Source organism: Dendropsophus ebraccatus, chromosome 1, assembly GCF_027789765.1.
Source record: "Dendropsophus ebraccatus isolate aDenEbr1 chromosome 1, aDenEbr1.pat, whole genome shotgun sequence".
Taxonomy (NCBI): domain Eukaryota; kingdom Metazoa; phylum Chordata; class Amphibia; order Anura; family Hylidae; genus Dendropsophus; species Dendropsophus ebraccatus.
Genome location: NC_091454.1, coordinates 171,731,106 through 171,756,065, shown reverse-complemented (window position 1 = coordinate 171,756,065; position 24,960 = coordinate 171,731,106). Strand labels below are relative to the sequence as shown.

The following is a 24,960-nucleotide window of genomic DNA, read 5'->3' as shown; positions in this document are numbered from 1 at the left end:
CATATTCATTGTCCCCTACTGTGCATCATCTTACCATTCCTGCCTCCCCTGCAGCTTGTATTGACCTTTTGGGGTAGGTCTTATTTTGGGAGAAGTATGGTAATTAATAACAGTATTTAGGCGGTTAAATGCTTGGCATTGGAGCTAGCTCCGATGTACATATTGTTTCTTATTTGCTTGCTTGTTTTGTGGACTTTCATTGCATATTTATAAATCCTATTATGCTTCTTTTATTAATCCTTAAATCCAAGACTTCTATTTTCATGACGGGCATATCCCTTGTGAAAGAATCCTACTGTTTTGTTCGTTAATTGCATTAAATAAAGAGTCTAAAAGCTTTTTTTGATCTTACATTTTATAAATAAGGAAAGCAAAATTGAAGCAAAATTCTAATTTAATCAAAGTTCCCTTTTGAGATGTATCTGAGGGCATGAAATTAAAATGACATTTTTCTTTAGAAATATATGAACATAAAAATATAATATTTTTCTGTCTGAATTCTCTGCATTGTAGTATTCTACAGCTGCTACATAGGCATTCCTAAAGAGTACCCGAACAACATGAACATTTATGATTACATATAAAGGCCTAGAAAATCATTCTAAGCCATTTATTTATTGTAAAATCTCATTTTTGGGGGTCAGGGGGTGGCAGCAGCAGCTCCTCTTTAAGCAGCATTGAAATGAGTCTTGGCTTAAAGTTTGCTAACATTCACACACTGTAAAACAAGGGCATATATTGTTTTATGAATGACTGTAATTCTTACATAGGGGCATTTCAAAAGTTTTGATTGGTTGGGTTCTTTGTGTTCAGACTTCCACCAGTCACTCGAACAAGCCTGGAGAAACAACATGCTGGGCACTATTGTCCCAGTCTCTCTCCCTACTGAAGGCAATCAGCTCCTTAGACTTAGATATAGATTTCAGCTCTGGCAGCAAGCAGAGAGACTGGGAGAGAAGCATTCAGCCAAGCACTTCTCCACACAAATCTTAGCAATCTAAACAAAACTTTTGCCATGTCAAAAGTTTTTTTAATTATGTGAGTGTTAGGTTCTGTCCATTACATCATCAAGGTCTAGTTCAAACCAATTTTTTTTGAACTTTTGACCCCTAGCTGTGTTAAAATAAATAGTAACAGAAACCTGATGGACTCATTAAAGAAGCACATTTCCACATATTCATCATAGCTCTCACAAAATCTGTGTTGCCATATAGTCACTTTCTATATCCTACTATGCCATTTCTACCATTGACTCCTGGCCTGACTTCTGTTTCTGACTACTGTTTAGTTCTGGTATTGTTGCTGTGTCCTACTGCTATTCGTTGACTACTCTATGGACTTTGACCTGAGTAACTGACCAGTCCTTTTGTTCCTTAGATTCCAGACCTTATTTTACTCAGCACCAGACTGGTGGTAGCCTTTAGATGGGATGCAACCAATATCATTGAATTTATTAAACCTGATTGTGCAGAACCTACAACTTCTTTAGATAAACTTCTCCAGCTCTTGGCACAGGACCTTTTCCACACCTTTCTGCCTCTCAATGATATGATGAGAATCCAAAAAAAGACCTTTTTGAGCAAGTGATTTATTTTATTTAAACTCAGGCTTCACAATTTCCCTTCAGTTGGGATAAGATATCCTATATTATTTTACTTGTTCTCTGGAGAAGGCCAGGCTTGGCTTCAACTCTATGGGAAAGTAATGAGCAACGGTTTGGCAATGATCCTCTAGGGAGCTTGGGCACAACTCCACTGTTGCTCCTGTGATATCCTACCTGGGATCTTCTGTCCCTACACAATATGCCATCAAGTTTAATACACTAAACAACTTATTTCACAAAGACCATATTGGTGATAAATCTGATGACCATGCAGGCCAAGGAAGTGTTACAATCTGGGAAAGACATCTCTGGAAAACCCTTGCTGTGTGGGTGAATATTACCCTCCTAAAAAATGCCAGTTGGAAGCCCTGACATAAGAGGTTACACTCATGGCTTCCGGATGTTATGGACATGAATTACTTAATCTATTAGAGTCCTTCGTATTACCACTAGGTATGACCAACCATCATATGTGATAGCTCCCCAGATCATCACATCAGCAGTTTGGGCACAATTTCTACAGCAAAGGCATGATTGAAGCACTTACAATGAAGCCTCCATATTTAAATCTGACCATTGTCAGATCCCAAACATAATGTGGACTGTCCAGACTCCTTGTTCACAAAACCACTGCAAACTAAAAGGAAAGTGTTTGGCTGTCCAAACAGGGCCTGCAATGTGTGCAAAGACTAAGATGTGTAATAAAGGGACCACCTGTGTCTGCATGTGGGGCACGGAAAATGTGGGAGCTGCTTGTGATTATTGATGGATGAAATGATCCTCTCTACTGGTGATCTTTTTCTATCCATTGTTCATTCACCAAGAGAGGCACTACTCAAAAGTTGCCACTAAGAGACTTTTTGTAGGACAGTAAGGTTAGCACTTTTACCACTATGTGCCAAGACCCAGTATCTACTCAGATCACACTTGTAATGACCTACATGTCTGCATGCCAAGGTTTGCAGCCATATTAAATTTCTTAAATTATCATCTCCAACTCTAGAAAATTCCTTCATAATGGATGAGGACAGCTCCTTGGGACCCTCCATAAACTGTAGAGTCCTAAACAAGATCAAAGCATACAATTGTTATCTTCCCCCTCTTATCTCTGTAAATTTTGTCAAGTTAATGGGTACAAACATCTTTTTAATGTTGATTTTCACAGAGCTTTTAACGTGATCTATAACATTGAAGATAGAATTTAACACTCGCAATGGACATTACAAATACCTGGTTATGACCTCCGAGCTTCGTAATGTTTACCACCATTTAGTCATTGAGAAGTTCTGTGGCCTCATCTGTTATAGTGTCCTGGTGAAATCTTCTTCAAAGACCTTCTTATCATTCTTGTTATGGACATGCATTTCCTGGGAAAATATATTACTAGGGACCCCATTGGATGTTACTCATATCAAATGTACACTTTTTTTCCTTCACTTTCTTCAAATGTCATTCTCCTGTACAAGCCAGATAATAAGAATTATAGTCTTGATGTTCTTTAATGTCCCTTTGCATTGGATTCTGTCTTTGTAAACCTTCAATGTATTCTAGGCAAGGTAGGAGTCTCACCTTGCCATCCACCTAGCAGTTTTATGCATCATGGATCTCCTAGGAACATACTACAGGTGGTGCTTTTGGATGTTACTGACTTTATTTTTAGCCTATTGCATTTTTGCCCAAGGGACACTCTAATGGTATATGAATGGTGACAATTTTTTTGAATATAAGAAGTTACCTGTAAGTTTTTTTTATAGGGATTTTACTTTATGCATCTAATATGTTTTTTTATTTTTTTCTTTAAAAAAATGTATTCAATATTTTTATTGTACACTCTATTGGTCAGTCATAGCAAAATATCAATTTAATTCTAATCGGACTCCTAGACATCCAAACATGGGCAGAGGCCAAACACAGTTGACAGTGAATATATCATACAAATTGGGTTTGCTACTACAAGGGATGAGGAACAAGACTGGGCTCTACGAAATAATAATTATTATTTTATTCTGTAATTATTTGTTTTGTTATTCTTTATTTACTTTGTCAAGTGTTACATTTATTTGACTTTGTACATTTACATTGACAGGTAAACTATGACCACTTTATTATTAGTGTTCGTGTGTTTGCGTGTCATCGCTGCAGCAATATCAGAGGAGGTTTCAGGTGAGTAGTTCTACTCAGTTAAATTCATAAGCAATAATATTCAATACATAACAATATATTTGGAATGTTTAATTGAAACTTTTGGATGTTCACATTTGTAGTTTAAAAATAATTTTAGAAGCATAAGCCTTTTTTTTCTTTTTTAAAGCATTATGTCATTTTAAAAAAAAACTTTGACATCTCATAGAGACAAGTAAAAATTTTTATTGGTGTATGTCTGAGTGTTCAGAACCCCATCGATTGTTAAAGCCAGGAGAAGCAGTTGGCTGACCACTTCTCTCCCCCACTCGCTGCTTCCCCTTTCTCACTGCAGGAGGCAGGCTGATAGACTTACTATAGAACCTGAAGAACCTATAGAATTGTATTTTGACAGCGAGAGAAGCCAGACTGGAAAAGAAGTGCTTAGCCAAGTGCTTCTCCTGGCTTGTTCTAGCATTCCGCATTTGTATCCAGTATCCAGATTAAATAAAAAGTAAAAGTATACACAGTTTCAGTAAAAATAGAGGTGTTTATATTTGCAATAATGTATCCTTCAATAAGGCATCAGAATGCTATTGGCTATCTCACAATGTCAATATGTATGATCTAAAAATAATCATCTAAAAATACAAACTACTCTCACCAGCCTTCCTCAGGATGTTTTTGTGGATGTTTGTATTGCATAAGCAAACTACTGCCCTCCTAGTAGTGTTCCAGCCCTTCAAGCCATTGGGCATAGTTGGTTATGCTTGCATACTGAGTGTAAACAAGTAGTCATGGCCAAAATGCATAATTATCATATCACTCAGTAGCCACATTATGCAACTTTAATGGCTACCATTCAATTTTTGACAATTTATATATTATGTAGATTAGCCAATAAAATTAATAGAAATAAGAAAATATAGTCAGTAGTGGCATGTTCTATGTATTTTCCTTAAGCCATTAATACTTTTTAAAATTAATTTACAGACCATGCTCACTCACTGAGTGTGAGTATACCCGCAGAAACTTCACTGAACAGTAAACTAGGACACTCAATTACTATCCCCTGCTACTACATTAATGCTTTGGAACATGTGACTGTGGCCCCCTCGACACCTCCTTTAACACCTAGAATCAAATGGAGCCGACACAACAAAGGACGAGAAACGGTTTTACTGGTAGCCACTGATGGTCAAATCCGTGTAAATGAAGCCTACAAAGGACGTATTTCAATGCCAAACTATCCTCTCATCCCTACTGATGTCAGCTTGGAAATTGTAAACCTACTGTCCAAAGATTCAGGAATCTACCGTTGTGAAGTCACGCATGGAATCGAAGATAGTCAAGACACAGTCCAGGTCAATGTGAAAGGTAGATTATTTAAGTCATACAATCTTTAATATATGATTTCCTAGATTAACCCAAAATGTGCACACAGGCAAAGTTGTACAAGATTAACCAATAATAATTTAAATTATGAGCCAGTAATATCATTGAGGAAGAAGATTAATGTATTTTAAATGGCTCAACCAACTATTTGGCTGCCCTTCCATGTTTAGACTGGAAAACAAGACTGGTGGTAAATATAAAACCTGAAAGTTATTACAGGCTATAAAACATCTTCTGTATTATATTGTAGCAGGAAAGGTTATGTCTTTAAAACTTGTTCAAAATTAGCATTTTAAGTGCTGTATCTCTATAGAGGTCATACAAGGTTGTCTAAATCTCATTTTCTATTCTGAATTATAAGCAAGTTATATATAACATATAATGACTTACAGATTAATGTGAAGGATACTGAATCCAGATTCATAACTTAGTTACTTGTATCCAGTACCTGATTTTTTCTTTTTTATAATTGATCAGGCAACACTTTGCTTTATCTTGGTTAAAGGTTTCATCTCATCCAAATATTCTATCACTCATAAAAAGTAAATTTTTTTATGAATTTACCCTACTATTATTATTATAAAATGGAATAACTCAAATTTTCATCTTTTCAAACAATTTAATGTTTTATATCATCCGGTTTTATTATTAGAATATTTAACTATATACATGTTTTTGCTATTTTCAGAAAAGTATCACCGGATATAGTAATTATTGGCTTACTGGCCAATTAACATTGTATCTTTCAGGTGGAAGTATGACAATAGCATCCAGGTTGGAAAAAGACACAACCACTCAGTTTAGTCTATCACCCTATTGAGTTAATCCATATGGTAGAAGCCAATTTTCCTCATTTTAGGGAAAAATGCCAATGGCCTTAAAAAAGACGTCTGATCATGATCATAATAGATGGCCATCTTTCAAATATCGGATATCTTTTTGAGAGCCATCGGCAATGACAGGAGCAAGATCATGTAGGGTGAACTTCTAGCCTAGTGTTTCCCTCAGGCTTGGTAGTAAAATGCCAGGGGGAAACTGATGCTAGAACTGTTCCCAGTGGGTTAATTTAAGGAATACAGCATGTCTTCCAGTGTTTTCCTATGGAGAAAAAGCTTGATGATCACATGTGTTTTTACATCAATGGTAAACATCCCATGAAACTAATATGTTACAATTCTGGGAGGAATTTATTGAACATGTGCCTGACATATGTCAGTGAAAAGGTTCACATTCTTGCTTACACCCTGCTGTTCTGATGGGAGGGCAGGGGGCATTGCAAGGCAGACAGGAAGTGTGCCTCATCCAACGCCTGATTTATCATGACTTATGCATGCTAGCAGGCAAAAACTACTCCAGCACTGGAACTAGAATTGATTTTTGTACTTGCGTGGGACAACCTCCCATCCACCTGATTTACTGAGAGGTGTGCAACAGCATTTTTTCGAGGAAAAAAAAAAGAAACATGAATTCATCCTTTTTCTTTACTTCTTCATTAATTCGCTTCAGGGATCGTTTTCCACTATAGAGCCATCTCCACCAGATACACCTTGGACTTTGAAAATGCAAAAAAAGCCTGCATTCAGAACAGCGCCACCATTGCTTCACCAGAGCAACTCCAATCCGCATACGATGATGGATATCACCAGTGTGATGCTGGGTGGCTATCGGATCAGACAGTGCGGTATGACCTGATATAGCTGAAACTCACACATTATACACTTTTAGTAAATTCCAACATTCCAATTTTTATGTGCTATACATGCGCCACTGGCGCTACTTTTCCATAGACTTTCATAGAACACATTATTAAATATTTTTTTTTAAAACTGCTATATGTGTAAACCTATTTTACGGCTGATTTGTAGTGTGTAAACCCAGCCTTATCGTTAGCTTGGGTTGGGGCATTTTTAGATCTTTTGCACTGGTAGATGGTGCTGTTATAGATATTTTCTCATATTTTCTCTGTTGCTAGCCATATTAAAGGAGATAGATAGAATTTATTTTTTATATGTTATATATCTCTTCCAGTTACCCAATCCATGATCCACGTGAGCCATGCTATGGTGACAAAGAAACTTTCCCAGGAGTTAGAACTTATGGTATTCGAGACACTGATGAAACTTATGATGTATATTGTTATGCTGAAGAAATGATAGGTATACTGAAACTACATCTATCTATTCCATTTCTCATTCACCAACTAATGTAATAATCAGCTGACACATTAACCATGATATCTTTCTCTCTTCGTTAGGTGAAGTCTTTTATGTATCATCTGCTGAAAAGTTTACTTACTATGAAGCAGAAAAACAATGCCAAAACTTAGGTGCCAAGCTTGCCACAACAGGACAACTCTATCTGGCTTGGCAAACTGGCATGGATGTGTGCAGTGCTGGTTGGCTGGCAGATCGCAGCGTTAGGTATCCAATCGCCTTCCCACGTCCCAACTGTGGCGGAAACTTAGTTGGAGTCAGAACAGTTTATCTCCATCCTAATCAGACCGGATATCCAGATCCACTTTCCCGTTATGATGCTATCTGCTATAATGGTCAGTTTTCACTTTTCTTGATATGTGTATATTTCATTATTCCATGCATGCACAATACATATGTGTAACAGTAAGTGAATGTGTCTATTCTTTGATTGGGTCATTGTGCACGCAGACAGCACCCTGCCCTGTGCTGACAATGGACAATAACCCTGAAGAAGCTGTACACAGATGGGTAAATCCTAATTCTGAAGAGTTGTATGGCTTGCCTTAGCTCCCAATTATGTCCCAGGGCTTCCTATCAGAGCCAGACAATGACTTACGGGAAAGCTGCAGAGCTATTTGCATATTCTTTTCATTTTTAGACTGGAATTTTTAAATTTAATTTTTAGTAACTTATGAGGACAGCCATCTTGCCTGTTTTATCAGAATTTAGAAATATGTGTTACTGCAAACTCTATGGGCATGGTCACAATGGCCTTGCTCACTAGAACAAGTGCATTTTCTAGGCACTCTCTGTGACCTGTGCAGAGGTCATTCTACAGGAAGGGGGAGGTTGAGCTCTGCGCTTCAGCTATTTTTAATGTCCCGGTCCTGTCATTCATATAATCATGTCACCTTTTATTGTACTTCTGTCTGTGATGATAAAGAGGACATTGCTGGAAAATGATGTCTACAGAACAGGAAATTTCTGCTTAGTTTTGGGCATAGTGTCCAGAATAAAAACTGCAAGATTTCAGCATGATTTAAAAAAAAAAAAAAGATGGTAAAGTTGAAAATAATGAATAGAAAACAAATGTTTAATTCTTTTTTTTTAGTCCTTTGTAGTGAATTGTAGCTACTCTGGTAACATTGCTACTATTGAAGCATTGGCTTTGCGCTGCCACAATATAGACGCCCCACCAGCTGATACAACATAATGGCTCTTTCTATTCAGATAGGAACATGCAGAATAATTTGCTAGATGTTGCTCTGTAGCTCAACTTTTAAATCCCTGAATGTGGAAAGTGACCTGATTTGCTTCTATTTCTTGCTCCTGGAACAGACGATGCTGACAATATTACTATTCAAACGGTGACACAGTCTGGCCTGACACTCATCTTTCACCGAAATGCTACTGAAGAGGAAGCCCGTGGCAGCATTACTGCTCTAGAAGGACTAAACTTCACCCTCACACCTTCTGAAGATGGCTTTACAGCAACTCCAGAATTCCCCGGAACGCCTATTAGTCAAGATTTGCTGCCAACAGAAAACGTCACCGAAGATGGACTTCAACTATGGTTGGAAAATATCACAGCTGTTCCTTCCATTGATGTCTCTGGCACAGTAGAAGGGCAAATCTTACCAGTTACAGCAGCTATTGATGAAGCTAAGCCAGGAAAACCCATATCTGACACTGGTGAGTGCCGAGTATCTGAGATGATTTATATTTTATCCTTTTTAGCACTTCTATATATGACTCTACCAGGAAGAAGCGGGTTGTGATAAATAAATAAAATAAACATAATTTAAAGAAATAAATACAACCAAATTATCAGACACTGAAAGCTTGCATGTCTCTTTAAGGCTTACAGTAAAAACTTACCATGTATTTTCTCAAAAGGTGTTGTATTCCATTACCGAGCTGGATCCAGTCGATATTCCCTCAACTTTGCCAAGGCCAAGCAGGCATGTCTGGACAATAATGCTGTTATTGCAACCCCTGCTCAGCTCCAGGCTGCCTATGACGCTGGATTCGATCAATGTGATGCTGGCTGGATATCAGATCAAACTGTCAGGTATGATAACAAGATGCATAAGGACTATAATATGTGTCTACATACTGTATGCTTTATTTGGAAGCAATCAATTTTATGAATCTTTATTCAAAAACAAATAATTAATTCTATTCTGACACATTTATAGCTTTGCGGCATGAAATGTTTTTGTGCATAATGACCAATTTTCATGAAGAATTCAAATTTTACAAAAAAAAAAAAAAAAAAAGAAGAAGAAAAAAAAAATTCAGTGATGCTGGACAAAAACTGAATACCAAAAGGACAGGACTTAAAGTTAGAGATGAGTGAACCTCATGATTAAAGGGGTTGTCCAGTGTAAATTGTTAACTTACTGTATCATGCTGCCAGGACTACAGAGAACAAACAGTAAGTAAGGTGTATACTTACCCATCCCATTCTGCCACAGCTAACCTCTTTTTCAGAACTTCTGATGAAGTGCCATGTGGACAGAAAATGACCACTCAGCATAGACAGCACTATTTTGCCTATGCTGAGAGGTCATATCTTGTCCGCATGGCGGGTCAGCAGACGTTCTGAAGAAGGAGACAGTGACAGACATGGGTTGGCCTTAGAATTTGCATCTGTGGTAAAGTGGGACAGGTAAGTATACACCTCTCTTATGTTCGCCGTACCTTTTTATTTATGTAGCAGGATATGATTGGTCAGTACTCAGTCTAAATATGGTTTTATTCATAATCAGTAGCAATAAGGTAATTGTTGAAAATTATTCCAATATAACTTGGAATAATGGAAATGAATAAGCCCGAATTGCTGACGGGTTTGATCCTGGCAAATAAATTATCATTTATATAGATGAGTAAACATGTAATCTTCTCCAAGAAGACCCACACCCTTTTTTCCATGGATGTCAAACCTGACAGATGTATGCTACCATTTATAAAGGTCAAGATTAGCGCCCCTCCAGAAGTGTAGACGGTTGCCTGGGGCACAAATGGGAGGACGTATCATTTATATATTACAAAACAAATCAACATTTCTAAAAGTATATTTTTGCAGTAATTGCATGCCGTAGTCAGCCAAGGCAAATGTGCTGGTTACTGGGTGAGTCAAGGCTTATAGCCGTTGGCTGAATGATTAGCTAATCCACTAGTTATTATGCCAGACTTTAAAGGTTAGGAGAAGGACACATTGGGGGAGATTTATCAAGCTGTCTTTTAGTGAGACCAATCACATCTCAGCTTTTATTTTACCAGAGCAACCTAAGAAATGAAAGCTATGTTTTGTTTAGCAGGAATGGACAACAAAGAGAATCATACTATTAGCTTGATAAATCTCCCCCAAGTCTTCTATTCCAGGAGAGTTTTTGCTGCTTCACACAGCCTCTATTAAGCATGATTAAGTATCTATAACAAGGGATGGATTTTGGATTTACTTCATCCAGCTCATGAACCCAAGCCAAGGTGGAAGGGGGTGGGAGGTATTAGCAATTGATGGGTTTCCCCCCTCAAATACATTTGCAGACCCAACTACTTTTTTATAACTTTATGCCTCAATTACTAAGTGGGAGGGCCATATCATAAAGGGGAAGGGGCTTAATTGAAATAGATATGGCCTCTTAAGTTCATCAGTTTTCCTAAAACTTATGTCTGTAAACAGGAGAAACAGGAGCAGAAACACAGTTCCAAACTAATTTCAGACAAATGTGTACAGGCAGCCACGAATGGGCCAGATTTATTAAGAGACATAAAGCTAACTCCAATTTTATTAAATCTGGTAAATTTAACACTGGCTGAATTTTATTTAAGACCAGCATGTGAAAAGAGATACCTATACACCCTCAATAACTGTTAGCCAAACAATGCCTACGAGAAGGAGAATAAAGGGGTCGGATAGTGAAAATTCATCCCGCCCATTAACCTTATACACCCAGCCGTGGGATTAGCCAATTTATGAAGAAAGTGTATGGGGGCCTCAAGCCTACAAAAGAAACTTCATCAGATGAAATGTGGTAGACATTCTTTCTCTTGAGCATTATTGCTTAATTTTTCTAAGAAACTGAAAACAAGGAAATACAAAAGAAAAAAACTGGCAAAACAGTCAGAGCACAAAATATTTTCTGTATTTAAGCTACCAATTTTAAAAAGTTGGTAAAGAGCTGGAAGACTTGGCAATTGTGTAAGAGTATTAAAAATGTATATCTTTGGGCAGATACCCCATTGTGAATCCTCGTGAGAACTGCCATGGAGATAAGAATGGATTCCCAGGGGTGAGGAACTATGGAGTGGTGGATCCATCAGAAGAGTATGATGTATATTGTTATATTGACAAGCTACGAGGTATGTGACCAAACTGTTAGTTATAGCTTACAAGGGGGGAATAAGCTTTATATAGACAAAGTACTTTTTGTGTTTATGCCAAACTACTGCTGAGATAACTACTACCTTACATCTGATAATCATTTAGCCATATTATTGTTAGCTATATTACCAATATTATAGCTTATGCTTAATATAAGTGGGTGTTTGCTTTCATACACAAATGTACATTCTTGGTATGTGGTAAACCATACATCCAGTATACACTTTCATTATTACTGCTACTCATAAATATTCTACTTGGCCAAGACATGTGAGTCATATATAAGTATACACATTTTGGATTACTAATGTACAGTATCACCTTAATAAGAGGAATAGCCTAATTTATTCTGTTCAGGGGGCATTGTGTCTGTACAGTAGCGGGAAGATCTAACTCTTTAGGGGTTCCCAGCATCATAATTAATCATGATGCCTAGAGTTCTGATTTTCCGGTCTGTAAAACATGTAAATGCCCCCTTAGACTTCTACTTCTTTTGTATTACAAGGTTATCATACAGTTATGGAAAAAAATGTCAGATTATCTTACTTGTAGTATGGTTCCAAGATGGTATTATAAGAAGGTGCTGTAAATGCTCCTGAACTGTATCTGGAGCTGCTTCTGTATGGTGGGGTGTCTTCGTATTGGAAGAGAGCTTGCCACTTTTTTTGACTGTTGTCTTCTCTGTGTCTATTGGTTGAAGGGACAAGAGAGGTTACTGGAGACCCAGATACTGAAGTGTGGTCCTTAGTGGTAATATATCTTATCGGATAGAATAATTCCTCTGACACTGACTCTTAAAAATCACTGATTACAACTTGTAGATAATTTAGGGATCAGATGAATAAATGAATAAAAGTCTAAGCAGGCAGGAGGAGGAGTGGCAGGTTAAAAACAACTATCATAGAAGAAATATGCTGAAAATGCCATATACAACAAAATTAATGGGCAGATATAGTAAAACTCCTCATGTTCACATACAGAAGAATCCTAAAAAGTCACTTGAAATAACAGGTACTCCTTTAAGCGACTCTGTACCCACAATCTGACCCCCCCCCCCCCCCCCTCAAACCGCTTGTACCTTCGGATAGCTGCTTTCAATCTAAGATCTGTCCTGGGGTCCGTTCGGCAGGTGATGCAGTTATTGTCCTAAAAAACAACTTTTAAACTGGCAGCCCCGTGCCCAAAATGCATTAGGCTGGCACACCCTCTCTGTCCCTCCTCCCCACCCTCCTCCACATTAGGAATGCTTCAGGCAGATTGTCTCCTATTCCTCACCTTTGTCAGCGGCACATGGGCTGGATCGTTAATGCACCGGTGCAATGTTCAGACAGGCGAAAATGTTCCAGTGGCATTCCTAATGATGAAGAGGGTGGGGAGGAGGGATGGAGGGGTAGTGCACAGTTAGGGCACAGATACTCTAAGCCCCGGCCGTTGGGCTTGGGGCTGCAAGTTTAAAAGTTGTTTTTTAAGACAATAACTGCATCACCTGCCGAACGGACCCCAGGACAGATCTTGGATTAAAAGCAGCTATCCGAAGGTACAAGCAGTTTGGGGGGGGGTCAGATTGTGTGTACAGAGTCACTTTAAATATCCCATACTGTTTTACGTTTTTTAGCGCGCTCATTATTTTGGGGGGAATTTTTATATTTGACGATAAAGTGCTATCATTCTACTCTGTGGCTTAATGTAAGCTGGAATTAATATATCATACTTTTAAAATATATTCAGTAAGTCATTCAGTAGAAGCAAAATGGCAATATCATGGCTCTAACATCATAGCTCTGTAGGTTGTGCCGAAAAACAAATGTCTAGATTATTTCCTTGGAGCGCAATTGAAATCTGAGCTGAAACAAAGGGAATAATTCAGTCTATACCAGTCTTCAAGTGGATTCATGGGTGTTGAGGGTCATAGATGGAAATCATTACCCTAAGAGGTCTAATATCATGACATTTTAGGCTCTATTATTATAATCACAAATTATCAGCAAAGCTAATTATTTTTCATTGTTACTTATTCTAATAATGTTAGTTGAAGCTGTAGGATTTTATGGCCAAGAAAAGAAAAAAATAGTAGGTTTTCAGGGTAAGTCTTGTTATAGCTCCACACTTACACTACCATTGCCTCCATCTGGAATAATTCTCTAAAGGAATGTCAGCAACACAGACAATGTTATTAGGTTTCATTCACCTCTTTTTTATGGTCTCTTCACTTATATAAATAGAGGCTGGAATGGATGTAATGAATACAACGCATTCAGAAAGTATTTATACATTTAACCTTTTTCACCCCACTTTCCTTTTTACATTTTGTGGACTTGTAATAAAATAAAAAACAAGTTTCCCCCATCAGTCTGCACTCAATAACCCATAATAAGAAGGCTGAATTTTAGGAATGTTTGCAAATTTATTAGAATGTTAATTCAGAATAGAGATGGCCACTGGCAGCTGGGTCAGGTACCCTGGCTAGGATTAAAGGGGTACTCCGGAGAAAATAAATGTTTTTAAAACAACTGGTGTCAGAAAGTTATACAGGTTTATAAATTACTTCTATTTAAAATTCTCCAGCCTTCCAGTACTTATAAGCTGCTTTATGTCCTGCAGGAAGTGGTGTATTCTTCGTCTGACATAGTTCTCTCTGCTGCCACCTCTGTCTGTGACAGGAACTGTCCAGAGCAGAAAAGGTTTTCTATGGCGATTTGCTACTGCTCTGGAAAGTTCCTGACATGGACAGAGGATGCAGCAGAGAGTAACTACAGGCCAATATCTCTAGTAGTAAAAATGATGGAAACTCTAATTAAAAAAAAAAAAAAAAGATAATGGATCACCAATTCACCACCAAGAATCAATAATTTGATGGATACAAACTCGCATGGCTTTACTGAGGGCAGATCATGTTAGACTAATCTCATTGATTTCTTTGATTATATCACAAAAGTGCTGGATGAAGGTGGTGCCGTGGATATCACCTATCTTGACTTCAGCAAAGCCTTTGATACAGTGCTCTATAAAGAGTTGATAGAGAAGTTAGTGGGAGTTGGACTTAATCCCTGGATAGTTCAGTGGATTTGTGGTTGGCTGAAGAATAGATATCAGAGGGTTGTTGGTGTGCCACAAGGGTCTGTTCTTGGTCCTATTCTTTTTAATATGTTTCTCTTATGGCTCTAATAGGCATTGCTCCCACCTAGCCAGAATCCTGCGCTACACTGATAAGGGGCAACACCCCGAAATAGCTGTATGTGGATAGATACCTGCCCTTTGTTTTTCCCTTGTCATTCCTGGGTCCTTCCCGGAGGGATGTCTTGCTAGTCCTGTGTTTTGAGACTCTTGGATGAGGCTCCACAGGATCTTCTTTTGCATATTCATGTTTCCCAGGGGGCAATGCACCTAGGATTTCACTGCATTGAGCGCTTTAACTAGTAGCCGGCAGTGTTATCTTTGGCTGTTCTCTCTGAGATCAGTGATCTGTTTCTCTTATGGCTCTACTAGGCATTGCTCCCACCTAGCCAGAATCCTGCTCCACACTGATGAGGGGCAACACACTGAAACAGCTGTATGGGCATGGATACCTGGCCTTGGTTTTTCCCTTGTCATTACATTGAATTATAGAGCCACTTAATATGGTGATTTTGATGGTTTCCCTACAGGAGCCACCCCTTGTCTGGGTTCTTCCTGGAGAGATATATAGCTAGTCCTGTGTTTTGAGACTCTTGAATGAGGCTCCACAAGCTCTTCTTTTGCATATTCATGTTTCCCAGGGGGCAATGCATTGACTGCTTTAACTAGAAGCCAGCAGGCCAGAGCAACTTAAAGTACTGGAAAACTTGAGATTTTTAAATAGAAATAATTTACAATTAATTTACCAAAATGTTACTTTCTGACACAAGTTAATTTGATTTTTTTTTCTCTCCGGATCACTCCTTTAAGGGAAAGCTGAATGGAGGAAAGTACAGCGATTTTCTTAATAAAAAAATGCTGTAGAACAAAGACTATTAAAGGACACCATAAAAACATGTGTTCACAGTAATAAATGGGTTAAAGGTTAATGGAGGTGATAATTCTATTGCCTTATTCACTATTTTCCATATAGTAACAAGAACCTTATTTGCACATGCTTTTCTACAAATAAGTAGTGTCTTCAGGGGTTCATTGCCTCATGTACCCCTGAAGGCAGTACTGTGTTGTAGAGAAACAAGTTGTGGGGAGATTATTTTTTAAACCATAGCTTTAGGGTCTATTACTGACGACAAGGCTTGTTCTGCAGCTGCACCATGTCTTTCTATATAGCTAGAAGAGTTGGGTTATTAGAGTGGTTTCTAGTCTAGCAGACTGTTTCATCTATGCTTTGCATTTCATGCAGCCATTCATTTGAACCTTAGGATTTCCTGCAGGGATTCCATATTACTTAGGGAAGACAGCCTCCAACAAAGAGTCATAAGAGAAACAGATCGCTGATCTCAGGGAGACCAGCCAAACAACAACACTGCAGGCTACTAGTGAAAGCGCTCAATGCAGTTAAGTCCTAGGTGCATTGCCCCCTGGGAAACATGAATATGCAGAAAAAAGAGAGGGATAGCTAGCTAGTCCTGTGTCTCGAGACTCTTTGATGAGGATCCACGGGCTCTTCTTTTCCAACAAAGAGTGGCTTTAGCTCTGACGGACATAGTCTAATATTCATCGGGAAATGCTAGATTTCACATTCAATGACTATTTCAAGGGAGATCTATGGTTGACCACAGCCTTCACCTTATATCTAGAATGCTAATAGGTAAAGCTGCTATGTGTGAAAGGCAAACATACCTCCCACTCAGTAGGGGGATACAATAGATCAGTTCTGCCATGATTTGCAAACAATTGCTGCTTTTTTAAATCCAATTAGGCCATCATGACATTATCTATCCAGTACTGTGAACACCACGCTAGTGTTACCATGGTTACAGTGGGGTGGGAGGCCCAGGCTTGGTAAAAAACCTGAGGCCTATGGTAAAATCCGCCCCTGCTCCCACTGTTGTAGTGCCAATATACAGACTACTGTGGGGGAACTGCTTCTTTCTAATAATGTTCGCTATGTAAAGATATATGGCTTGAATGCATATATAGAAATAAAAGTGAAATCATTCATTTTATATGTGCTTTATACACTCTAGAATTTTATTTGTAGGCGTATGTATTCAATAAGACTGTTGGTATTATTTTGTACATTGTGCTTTAATGGTATAAATCTGTATACTGTGAAGATTGATGTCGGGGGCACATTGAGCGCTGGAAATTATTGGTATTCTAAATATCAAAAACCTGCGGGTGGATAATAATGATGATGGTGTTTTTCAATGAAGATATATAAATTTATTTAATTTGTTGTTTCTAAGTATAATCTAAACAAACCCAGAGAAAATCACACAAATAGCAGAAATAGGATCTGTATCCAGTCATAAAGACTGTCAAAACTCAAAACTAGGCTCCTTAGGATTAAAAGTTGCAAAGTTTATGATATCTACATTGTCTTTTACCATGCCTATCAAGATACACATGTATTTTTATTTTTTTTCAGTTTATCTTTGTGAATGTAAATAAAACCACTTTACCAAAAATCACGGACAAATGTTTTATGGCCAAATTAGAAAATGGATATTATTTTATTTGGCACTGATCAAAGTCCCCTGTTTTTATAGACTGTCTATTGATTTACAAACAGTTGGCTACCCCAAGTGTGACATTTGTGCCAGACATAATATTAACCTCGGTTCCCGCTACGAACAGATGAGCGCCATTGTTGTAAAACTTGATAATTAATTCTGGTCAAGGTTTAACGTTAAACAACGGCCATTCATTGACGGACAGCCATTGTTAGTACGTAATGGGAACCAGGCCTCATAGTGAATTGTTGTTTTCCAGTACATCATGGCCTGCAAATATATTTGAATGTGTCTATTTAAATTTGAATATTTTATGTGTTTTTTTTTATTTGCAGGTGAAGTTTTTTTTGTAACTAGACCAGATCACTTCACTTTAGAAGAAGCAGCTGAATTTTGTGAGAGCAAGAATGCTACACTAGCTTCCACTGGACAGCTTTATGCTGCCTGGAGATTAGGATTTGACAAGTGCAGGGCAGGCTGGCTGTCTGATGGCAGTGTCCGGTACCCTATTGTCACTCCACGCAAAGTCTGTGGTGGGGACAAACCTGGCGTACGCACAGTCTACGTCCATGAAAATCAAACCGGATTCCCTGATCCACTGTCAAAACACCATGCCTTTTGTTTTAGAGGTAAACACTCAATGTTAACAATACCATTGAATCAAATAACATAAATTTGTGAAAAAATTATCTAGGATAATGTTCATTAAAATTAAATAATACATTTGATAAAAATTTAGAATTTCCTGGGTAGTTAATGTCGATTTTCTGGTAATGTAATGTTATAGGCAGTACAAAAAGCTATCTAATGTGGCCTGCATATACCTACAAGATATAGCCACGTTTACTTCGCAATAACATCAGTGATTAGGATCATTATGACAAGTTGCAAAAAGTATTGGGCCATCAATAAACTAGTAAATTTACACAGATTGGTCTGGTCTTTAGACTCCACCTATTATAGTTTCTATTTCCATGATCAAAGACAAGATTAGGCAAGAATTAGGATTATGATGAGTGTCCTGATAGGGGTAAACAATTCTAGAAATAAGATTCCATTATTGTCATTCTAAAGGTCCTATCACCCTTAGTGGTTAGCAGTTGAGCAAGGCGATAGACGCCATGCGTTATAGGTTCAACAATTAGCCAACACACAAGCAAATGATCATTCAATGACTGATCACATGGTTTTGATTTATTTGAAAATCATTAATCATCAGCAATACAATGCTTTGTGTAATAGGTCCTGGTGAAATATAGGGACACACAATGCAGTGGCTGCCCATTACTAAGCCATGTAGAAGGCTCGGTAAATGAGAATAACAATAATTCTTATGATTCTGCAAATATACAAGATCAAGAAGATCAGCACTAATATTGGGCTAAGTAATACAGTCCAAACTGTACACTAGAGACACCATGTGATATGTAAGGCTTTGTCGGCAGGCATTACAGCTCCAGGTTATAATGGAAGCCATGATGCAGTGCCAGATCCCTCATACAACTGATCAGATTGTCTTCTTAATGCCCACGTTGACTGAAAGTTAAGGCCCTATTACACAAATTGATTATCAGCCGTTTTTGGCATTACGGACGATAATCGCTCTGTGTAATAAATGGCAACAACCAGCCGACATACACAATGTTGCCTGATCCTTGTCTTTCAATGTCTTTTAACATGTTAAAAGACAAACGACCAGAATACCAATGATCTGCTGCCGTCGCTCCATGCAATAGGAGTGATGGCAGAATATGGCTGATATCTTCTATGGGCTGCCCTGACAATCTAACGATCGACCAGACAGCCCCCTCTGCAGCCCCCTCCACTCCTACTACCCCCTTGATGTTGGCGTGTGTAATAGCACCGGCAGCAGGCGGGGGAACAAGGAGCAAGCGAGCGCTGATCTGACAGGTCGGCGCTCGCTTGCTGTGAAGAACACACCATGTAACAGGGGCTTTAGGTTCTTTAGAGATTCTGTACTTTTAACAAAAATAGTGATATACATTGCACTATTATTCTTTTCATCAAAAGTCATGGAAATATTGGCAGAATTTCTGATGAAGACCCCAAGTACAAATGTACAGTATGTAAAATGAAACAATACATCCAGCTCTGCTCTAGAAGGAAATCCCAGCTTGACAACTTACTTTAAAAATGCCCTGAAAAATTATCCAAAAGGGTAGTTATGTACAAAGAACAGGGCTTAAATCCATACGATCTAAGAGTGATTTAAAAAAAAAATGGCAAACACATAAATGTTAATTTAAAAATGTTTTTAAAATATTGATCATGCTGCTCAATAACCTGTTGCATGTATGATGTGATATTGATGTGGTTTCCTGAAAGAAAATAATAATGTCTTTTTTTTCATACCATAGCCGCCCCATTAGAGGAAATTACAAGTGCCCCAATAATTGAAGAAGAAATAATTGCAACTGGGGTAGTACCTATTTTGGAGGGACTGCCTTCTGGAATGGCAACTGTGGAACCAGTGAATACCACCGACTTTGACAATGAGACAGACTGGCTGATAAATGTCACTGCCATTCCCACTTTTGACATACTAGAAACAGGTAGGAATGATATCCCAATCTACCTTTGTAAGAACGTGTCCTTTAACAGTCTTCCAAATATACTAACAGTGATACTCTTTTTAATATTAGTATAAAAGTTCAAACAATTGTCATTTTGTTATGAGAAAACTTTTTTAAAGTTAACCGAACTGCACTAAAAGAGCTAAACGATTGCAGGCGTTTAGCTTTTTTAGTATGGTTCAGCAATTTCTCTCATCCCTGTTTACCTGTCCGCACTTCCCCAATGTCTTTCTTCTCTACTGTCCCCCACAGCCACCTTTAGCCCACTCAGCCAATCACTGACTAAGATGGGACATTTTCAGGGCCAGTGATTGGCTGTCACTCTTGTCTATAGAGTAACAGCCCACTCGATCACTGGCCCTGACAATGTCCTGTCTTAGTCAGTCAGTGATTGGCTGAGCGGGCTCTCAGTCTTATCTTAGGAATGACAGCTCACTCAGCCAATCACTGACTGACTGAGATTGGACAGCACTGCAGCCAGTGATTGGCTGAGTGGACTGTCACTTTTGTGTATGGAGTGACAGCCTGCTCAGCCAATCACTGGCAGTGGATCTCTCCCATCTTAGCGATTGGCTGAGCGGGCTGGAGGAGACTGAAGACACTGGAAAACCATAGGAGGACACCAGGGGAATGTGTACAGGTGAGCAAACACTTTTGGGGTTTTTTATGTGTATTTTATTGTGCAACCACCATCTTAATGAACTCATTCAGAACTTTTAAAAGTTCAGAACGAATCTCTGTTTGTAAGATTTGGTTTGCTCACCTCTAATTCTGATATACACGTTAAATTGTATTGCACATATTAATTAATTTTCTCTGTATACTTCTCAATAGTTACACATATATAGTTACACAGTACATTTTGCTCTTTTCTTAAAGTGAGTCCTTCAGCAATTCCACCCTTGAGCGTTATTCCAGATGTCACAAGTGGATCTGCATCTACTGATATCAGTGGAGTCAGTGGTATTTCATCCGGTGCAGTATCTGGAGAAAGCGGCGAAGGAGTATCTGGCATTTCTGGAATAAGTGGAGAACTATCTGGATCAGGTTTTGGGATTTCTGGAGAAACAAGTGCGAGTGGACTTTTAGATGTTTCTGGAGAAGGTTCTACCGAACTACCATCAGGTGAAATAGAATCTAGTGGTTTACCTTCCGGGTCAGGTGCAGAAATCACAGATTTTAGTGGGTCATCATCAGTAGATTTAAGTGGAGATGAGCTATCTGGAATTGAGCTAGTTAGTGGTTTACCTTCAGGGCAAGAGTCTGGAAGTGGGGAGCTATCTGCTAGTGGAGATATTAGTGGACTGTTTTCTAGTAGTGGAGAACTTAGTGGACTGCCATCAGGGTTCCCGACAATTACACATGTAGATACAACTTGGATAGAGGGTGTAACAAAAACACCAGAAACAGAAGCAGAAGGAAAAGGTGTGACTGAGTTTAGTGCATCAGGGGAGCAATCTGGGTTACAATCAGGTGATTTAAGTGGTCTAGAAAGTGGGGAATTCGATTTTAGTGGCCAACTTTCTGGATCAGGTTTTGATGCTAGTGGACTTCAATCTGGAACTAGTGAAGACATCTCAGGTTTACCATATGCAAGTGGGGATTTGTCTGGTATGAGTGGGGAATCTGGATTCATTGGTATCAGTGGTGAAGAATCTGGGATATTAGATGCTAGTGGTGATTTGTCTGGCATAAGTGGTGACATGTCTGGAATAATTGATATTAGTGGTGAGTTGCCTGATATAAGCGGTCAATCTTCTGGTGATATTAGTGGACAACCATCTGGAATAAGTGGCATCAGTGGTGAGAGTTCTGGGACTTTTGAAGATAGTGGTGAATCATCTGGAGTTATTCTTATCGATGGAAGTTTAACTGAGGTTTCTAAACCATTAGAAGAAGAAATGGAGGGAAAAGGATCGGTTGAATCTAGTGGTTTGTTTTCAGGAGAATTCTCTGGGGAGGTATCTGGATTTTCTGGGATTGATGGTGAAACCTCGGGCTATATAGATAGCAGTGGTTTTGTATCTGGAGACATTCCTAGTGGAGAAATAGGCATTAGTGGATTCTTAAGTGGCGATGATTTTAGTGGATTTACATCTGGAATTGGAAGTGGATTTACATCTGGAATTGGAAGTGGATTAACATCTGGCCTTGAAGACCTAAGTGGACTTACATCTGGTATCCCTACAATATCACATATAGATTTTACTGTAGTAGAAGCCCCAACAACAGGACCTGTTACAGAGGAGGCAGGTCAAGGACAATCAGGAGCGTTTGAATTAAGTGGATTTCCATCAGGAGAAGCATCTGCATCTGGACTTGAGTTAAGTGGAGATTTAACCTCCACACAAGAGAGTGGAGATATTTCTGGATTTACATCAGGACTTCCCGAAATCAAACTTATAACTGATGATCTAATTGAAGCTGTTACCAAACCAACAGTTTCACAAGAGTTAGGTGGTGTGACTGTTCCATATGTTATTGAAAGCTCTGCTTCCGGTGATATTAGTGGTGAGGCACCACTTTCTATTCCTGAAGTCAGTGGAGATCCATCTGGAATTCCTTTAACTAGCGGTGAACCTGTTGATGGAAGTACAGAAGCTAGTGTTGACACATCTGGTTACCAAACAATTTCTTCACAAGATTTGTCTGGTGAAACATCAGTACCTGACATAATTATTAGCACATTACAACCTGAATCTGAGTTACAAGTTGCCTCTAAGGAACCTGAAGAAGCAAAAAAAGACACTGAACTATCTGCTTCTGCCTCAGGAGATATTATAGATGAGATACCAGCACTAACACCAGCGCCATTAATGGAAGCTACACCACAAGCTCTGCCCGATGTAACATATGTTGAAGGTAATATAGATTTTGTTTTCAGTATCAGTGGTATAATGCCCAATATTTTTATTCAATTCTTGGTAACTTATTCTGCTGTTGATACTGCTGTTGATTTACTGTATATAAACCTTAAAGGGGTTATTCAGAATTAGTAAAAGTCCAACTCCTTTCTTGAAAAACAGCACCACCCCTGTCCTCAGGTTGTGTGTGGTATTACAAATTAGCTCCACTCACATTGGAACTGAGCTGCCAAACCACAACCTAAACTGAGGACAAGAGCTGCTCTGTTTCTAGAAGTAAGCAACCATGCCTGGATAACCGCTTTAAGGTAAATACGCACTGGACGGAGTCATAAAGATCTTGGTGCAGATTTGTTATGGATTTTACCTTTCGGATTTATCTAATTGGAAAAAATCCACTACAGAACTGCGAACAAAATAGACAAGCTGCAGATTGTAAATTGCGCACCATAGTTCAGTTTCAGTCAAGAACGTTTTTGTAACATGTAGATGAGATTTTAAAGATCTATAGTACTTTGCTGGTACTGTAATCAACTGGGGATTTCCCATGTAAATTTCCATGCTGAAAATCCACAACCAATCCGTCCAGGGTCTATTTACGCAAAACTGGCTATCTATTGTAGTGTTCCCCAAACAGGATTCTATAGAACCTTTGGGTTCTGTGGGTCCCTAGGCCCATTACCTTTTTTTGCCCATTTAGAATCCTTTTGCTCAGTGCCTCCTCACTGCTGTTTGCCATTTATTGCATTTTTAGTTCTTTTTAGTTACAGAAGTTTTGTACAGGGGTAAATAATAGCAAATAGACAGAGAGGGGCACTTAACAGAAGGACATAAAAGGGGCAATAGAAGTTGCCACAGAATAGCATACCTTTATAGTGCCTAATACTCTTCTGTTAAGTGCACACTAGTTGCTATTCATTGCCATAAAGGGCAAATGGGTACTAAGTAGACATGGAACAGAACGGCACCAAGAGGCAATGAATGGCCAAAGGGTCTTGTGGAGGCATAGAATTGGCCATTTGTCATTATGTGCATGATAAGTGTCCTTCCATTTAACCCCTTTCTGCTCAGTTACTGTTGATTACCTCTTTAGTGCCCCTCTGTGACAAAGGGCAAAATGGGCAATACATATTTAATGAACGCAATGAAGGCATTAACCCCTGAAGCTTAGTAATTCTCTGCTATTATTCTGCTTGGGAAAAAGTGTTAGAAATCTTTTTTTAACTCAAAAAGTAACTCAATTGGTAGGAGTTTAACATCAAAGTCAAGTGGATAAAACTTACAACTGCATGAAATTGAGTGACTTGAGTCATCCTCATGTATTAGCAGGAGAAATATTAAACCCACAAGAAAAAAAAAAACCTTCCTATAATGTGCTCTTCTGTGTATCCAAGAGTGAAGCTCAATCCAGATATGTTAAGTAATTGAACTTTAAAACTAGAGGTGTATTCCAATGACTTGTAACTAGTCAACTGTGTGGCCAGCTGTAGACCATTTAGTATGGTGTCCTGGCTGTAGTCACACCTATTGAGACATGATTACTAAGCCCAAGTGTGTACTGTGTCATCTACTGTGCATGCTTGGAACTCTTAGGAAAGGCTTCTATATTACAGAGGAAATCATGGCTCAATAGATGTGACTACAGCAGAGTTGCCTGACTAGTTACAGGTCATCAGAATGTTCCAGTTTAAGGCTAGCTTCACACTTACCGAATTGCAGCGGATTTTACGCTGCAAGCTCAGCAGTGAAATCTACTGCGATTGCCGGCACTTTCATTTTGTATAGGTTTAGATACTTGCAGCGGAATGAAAATTGCACCTGGTAGCTGCGGTGGGACAACGCACTGATTGGCTGTGCAGGACGCTGCGAGTATGTAAACCTATACAAAGTGACAGTACCGGGAATTGCACCGGATTTGGCTGCAGAACTCACAGCGTGAAATCAGAAGAGATATTATGGGGGAGTTTCTTAAGATCAGCGTACTCGTATACCCATCTTAACCCATAGCTGCACCAGGACGTTACTGAACGTCCTCGTGCCGCTATGGGAGTTCAGAGGGGGGTCGCGCGGCGACCCCCCTCTGAACTGCCGCGATCCCGGGTGCCGCATGTAGCCCGGGATCGCGGCTATTAACGGACACGGTCCGATCACCGTGCCCGCTAATT

General features: G+C 38.9%; 1 protein-coding gene across 3 annotated transcripts in view; it reads left to right on the top strand.

Annotated features, from left to right (window-relative positions):
* ACAN (aggrecan) overlaps positions 1–24,960 on the top strand; it is a 92,273-nt gene that overhangs the window by 27,007 nt on the left and 40,306 nt on the right. For all 3 annotated transcript variants that reach the window (XM_069984785.1, XM_069984777.1, XM_069984792.1), the window contains exons 2-12: positions 3,690–3,766; positions 4,718–5,101; positions 6,626–6,800; positions 7,148–7,275; positions 7,374–7,667; positions 8,653–9,006; positions 9,211–9,385; positions 11,555–11,682; positions 17,673–17,966; positions 19,716–19,910; positions 20,811–22,793. In XM_069984785.1, the coding sequence (XP_069840886.1) occupies positions 3,697–3,766; positions 4,718–5,101; positions 6,626–6,800; positions 7,148–7,275; positions 7,374–7,667; positions 8,653–9,006; positions 9,211–9,385; positions 11,555–11,682; positions 17,673–17,966; positions 19,716–19,910; positions 20,811–22,793 (4,180 nt within the window). In that variant the 5' untranslated portion in view covers positions 3,690–3,696. The remainder of the gene's footprint in view (positions 1–3,689; positions 3,767–4,717; positions 5,102–6,625; positions 6,801–7,147; positions 7,276–7,373; positions 7,668–8,652; positions 9,007–9,210; positions 9,386–11,554; positions 11,683–17,672; positions 17,967–19,715; positions 19,911–20,810; positions 22,794–24,960) is intronic.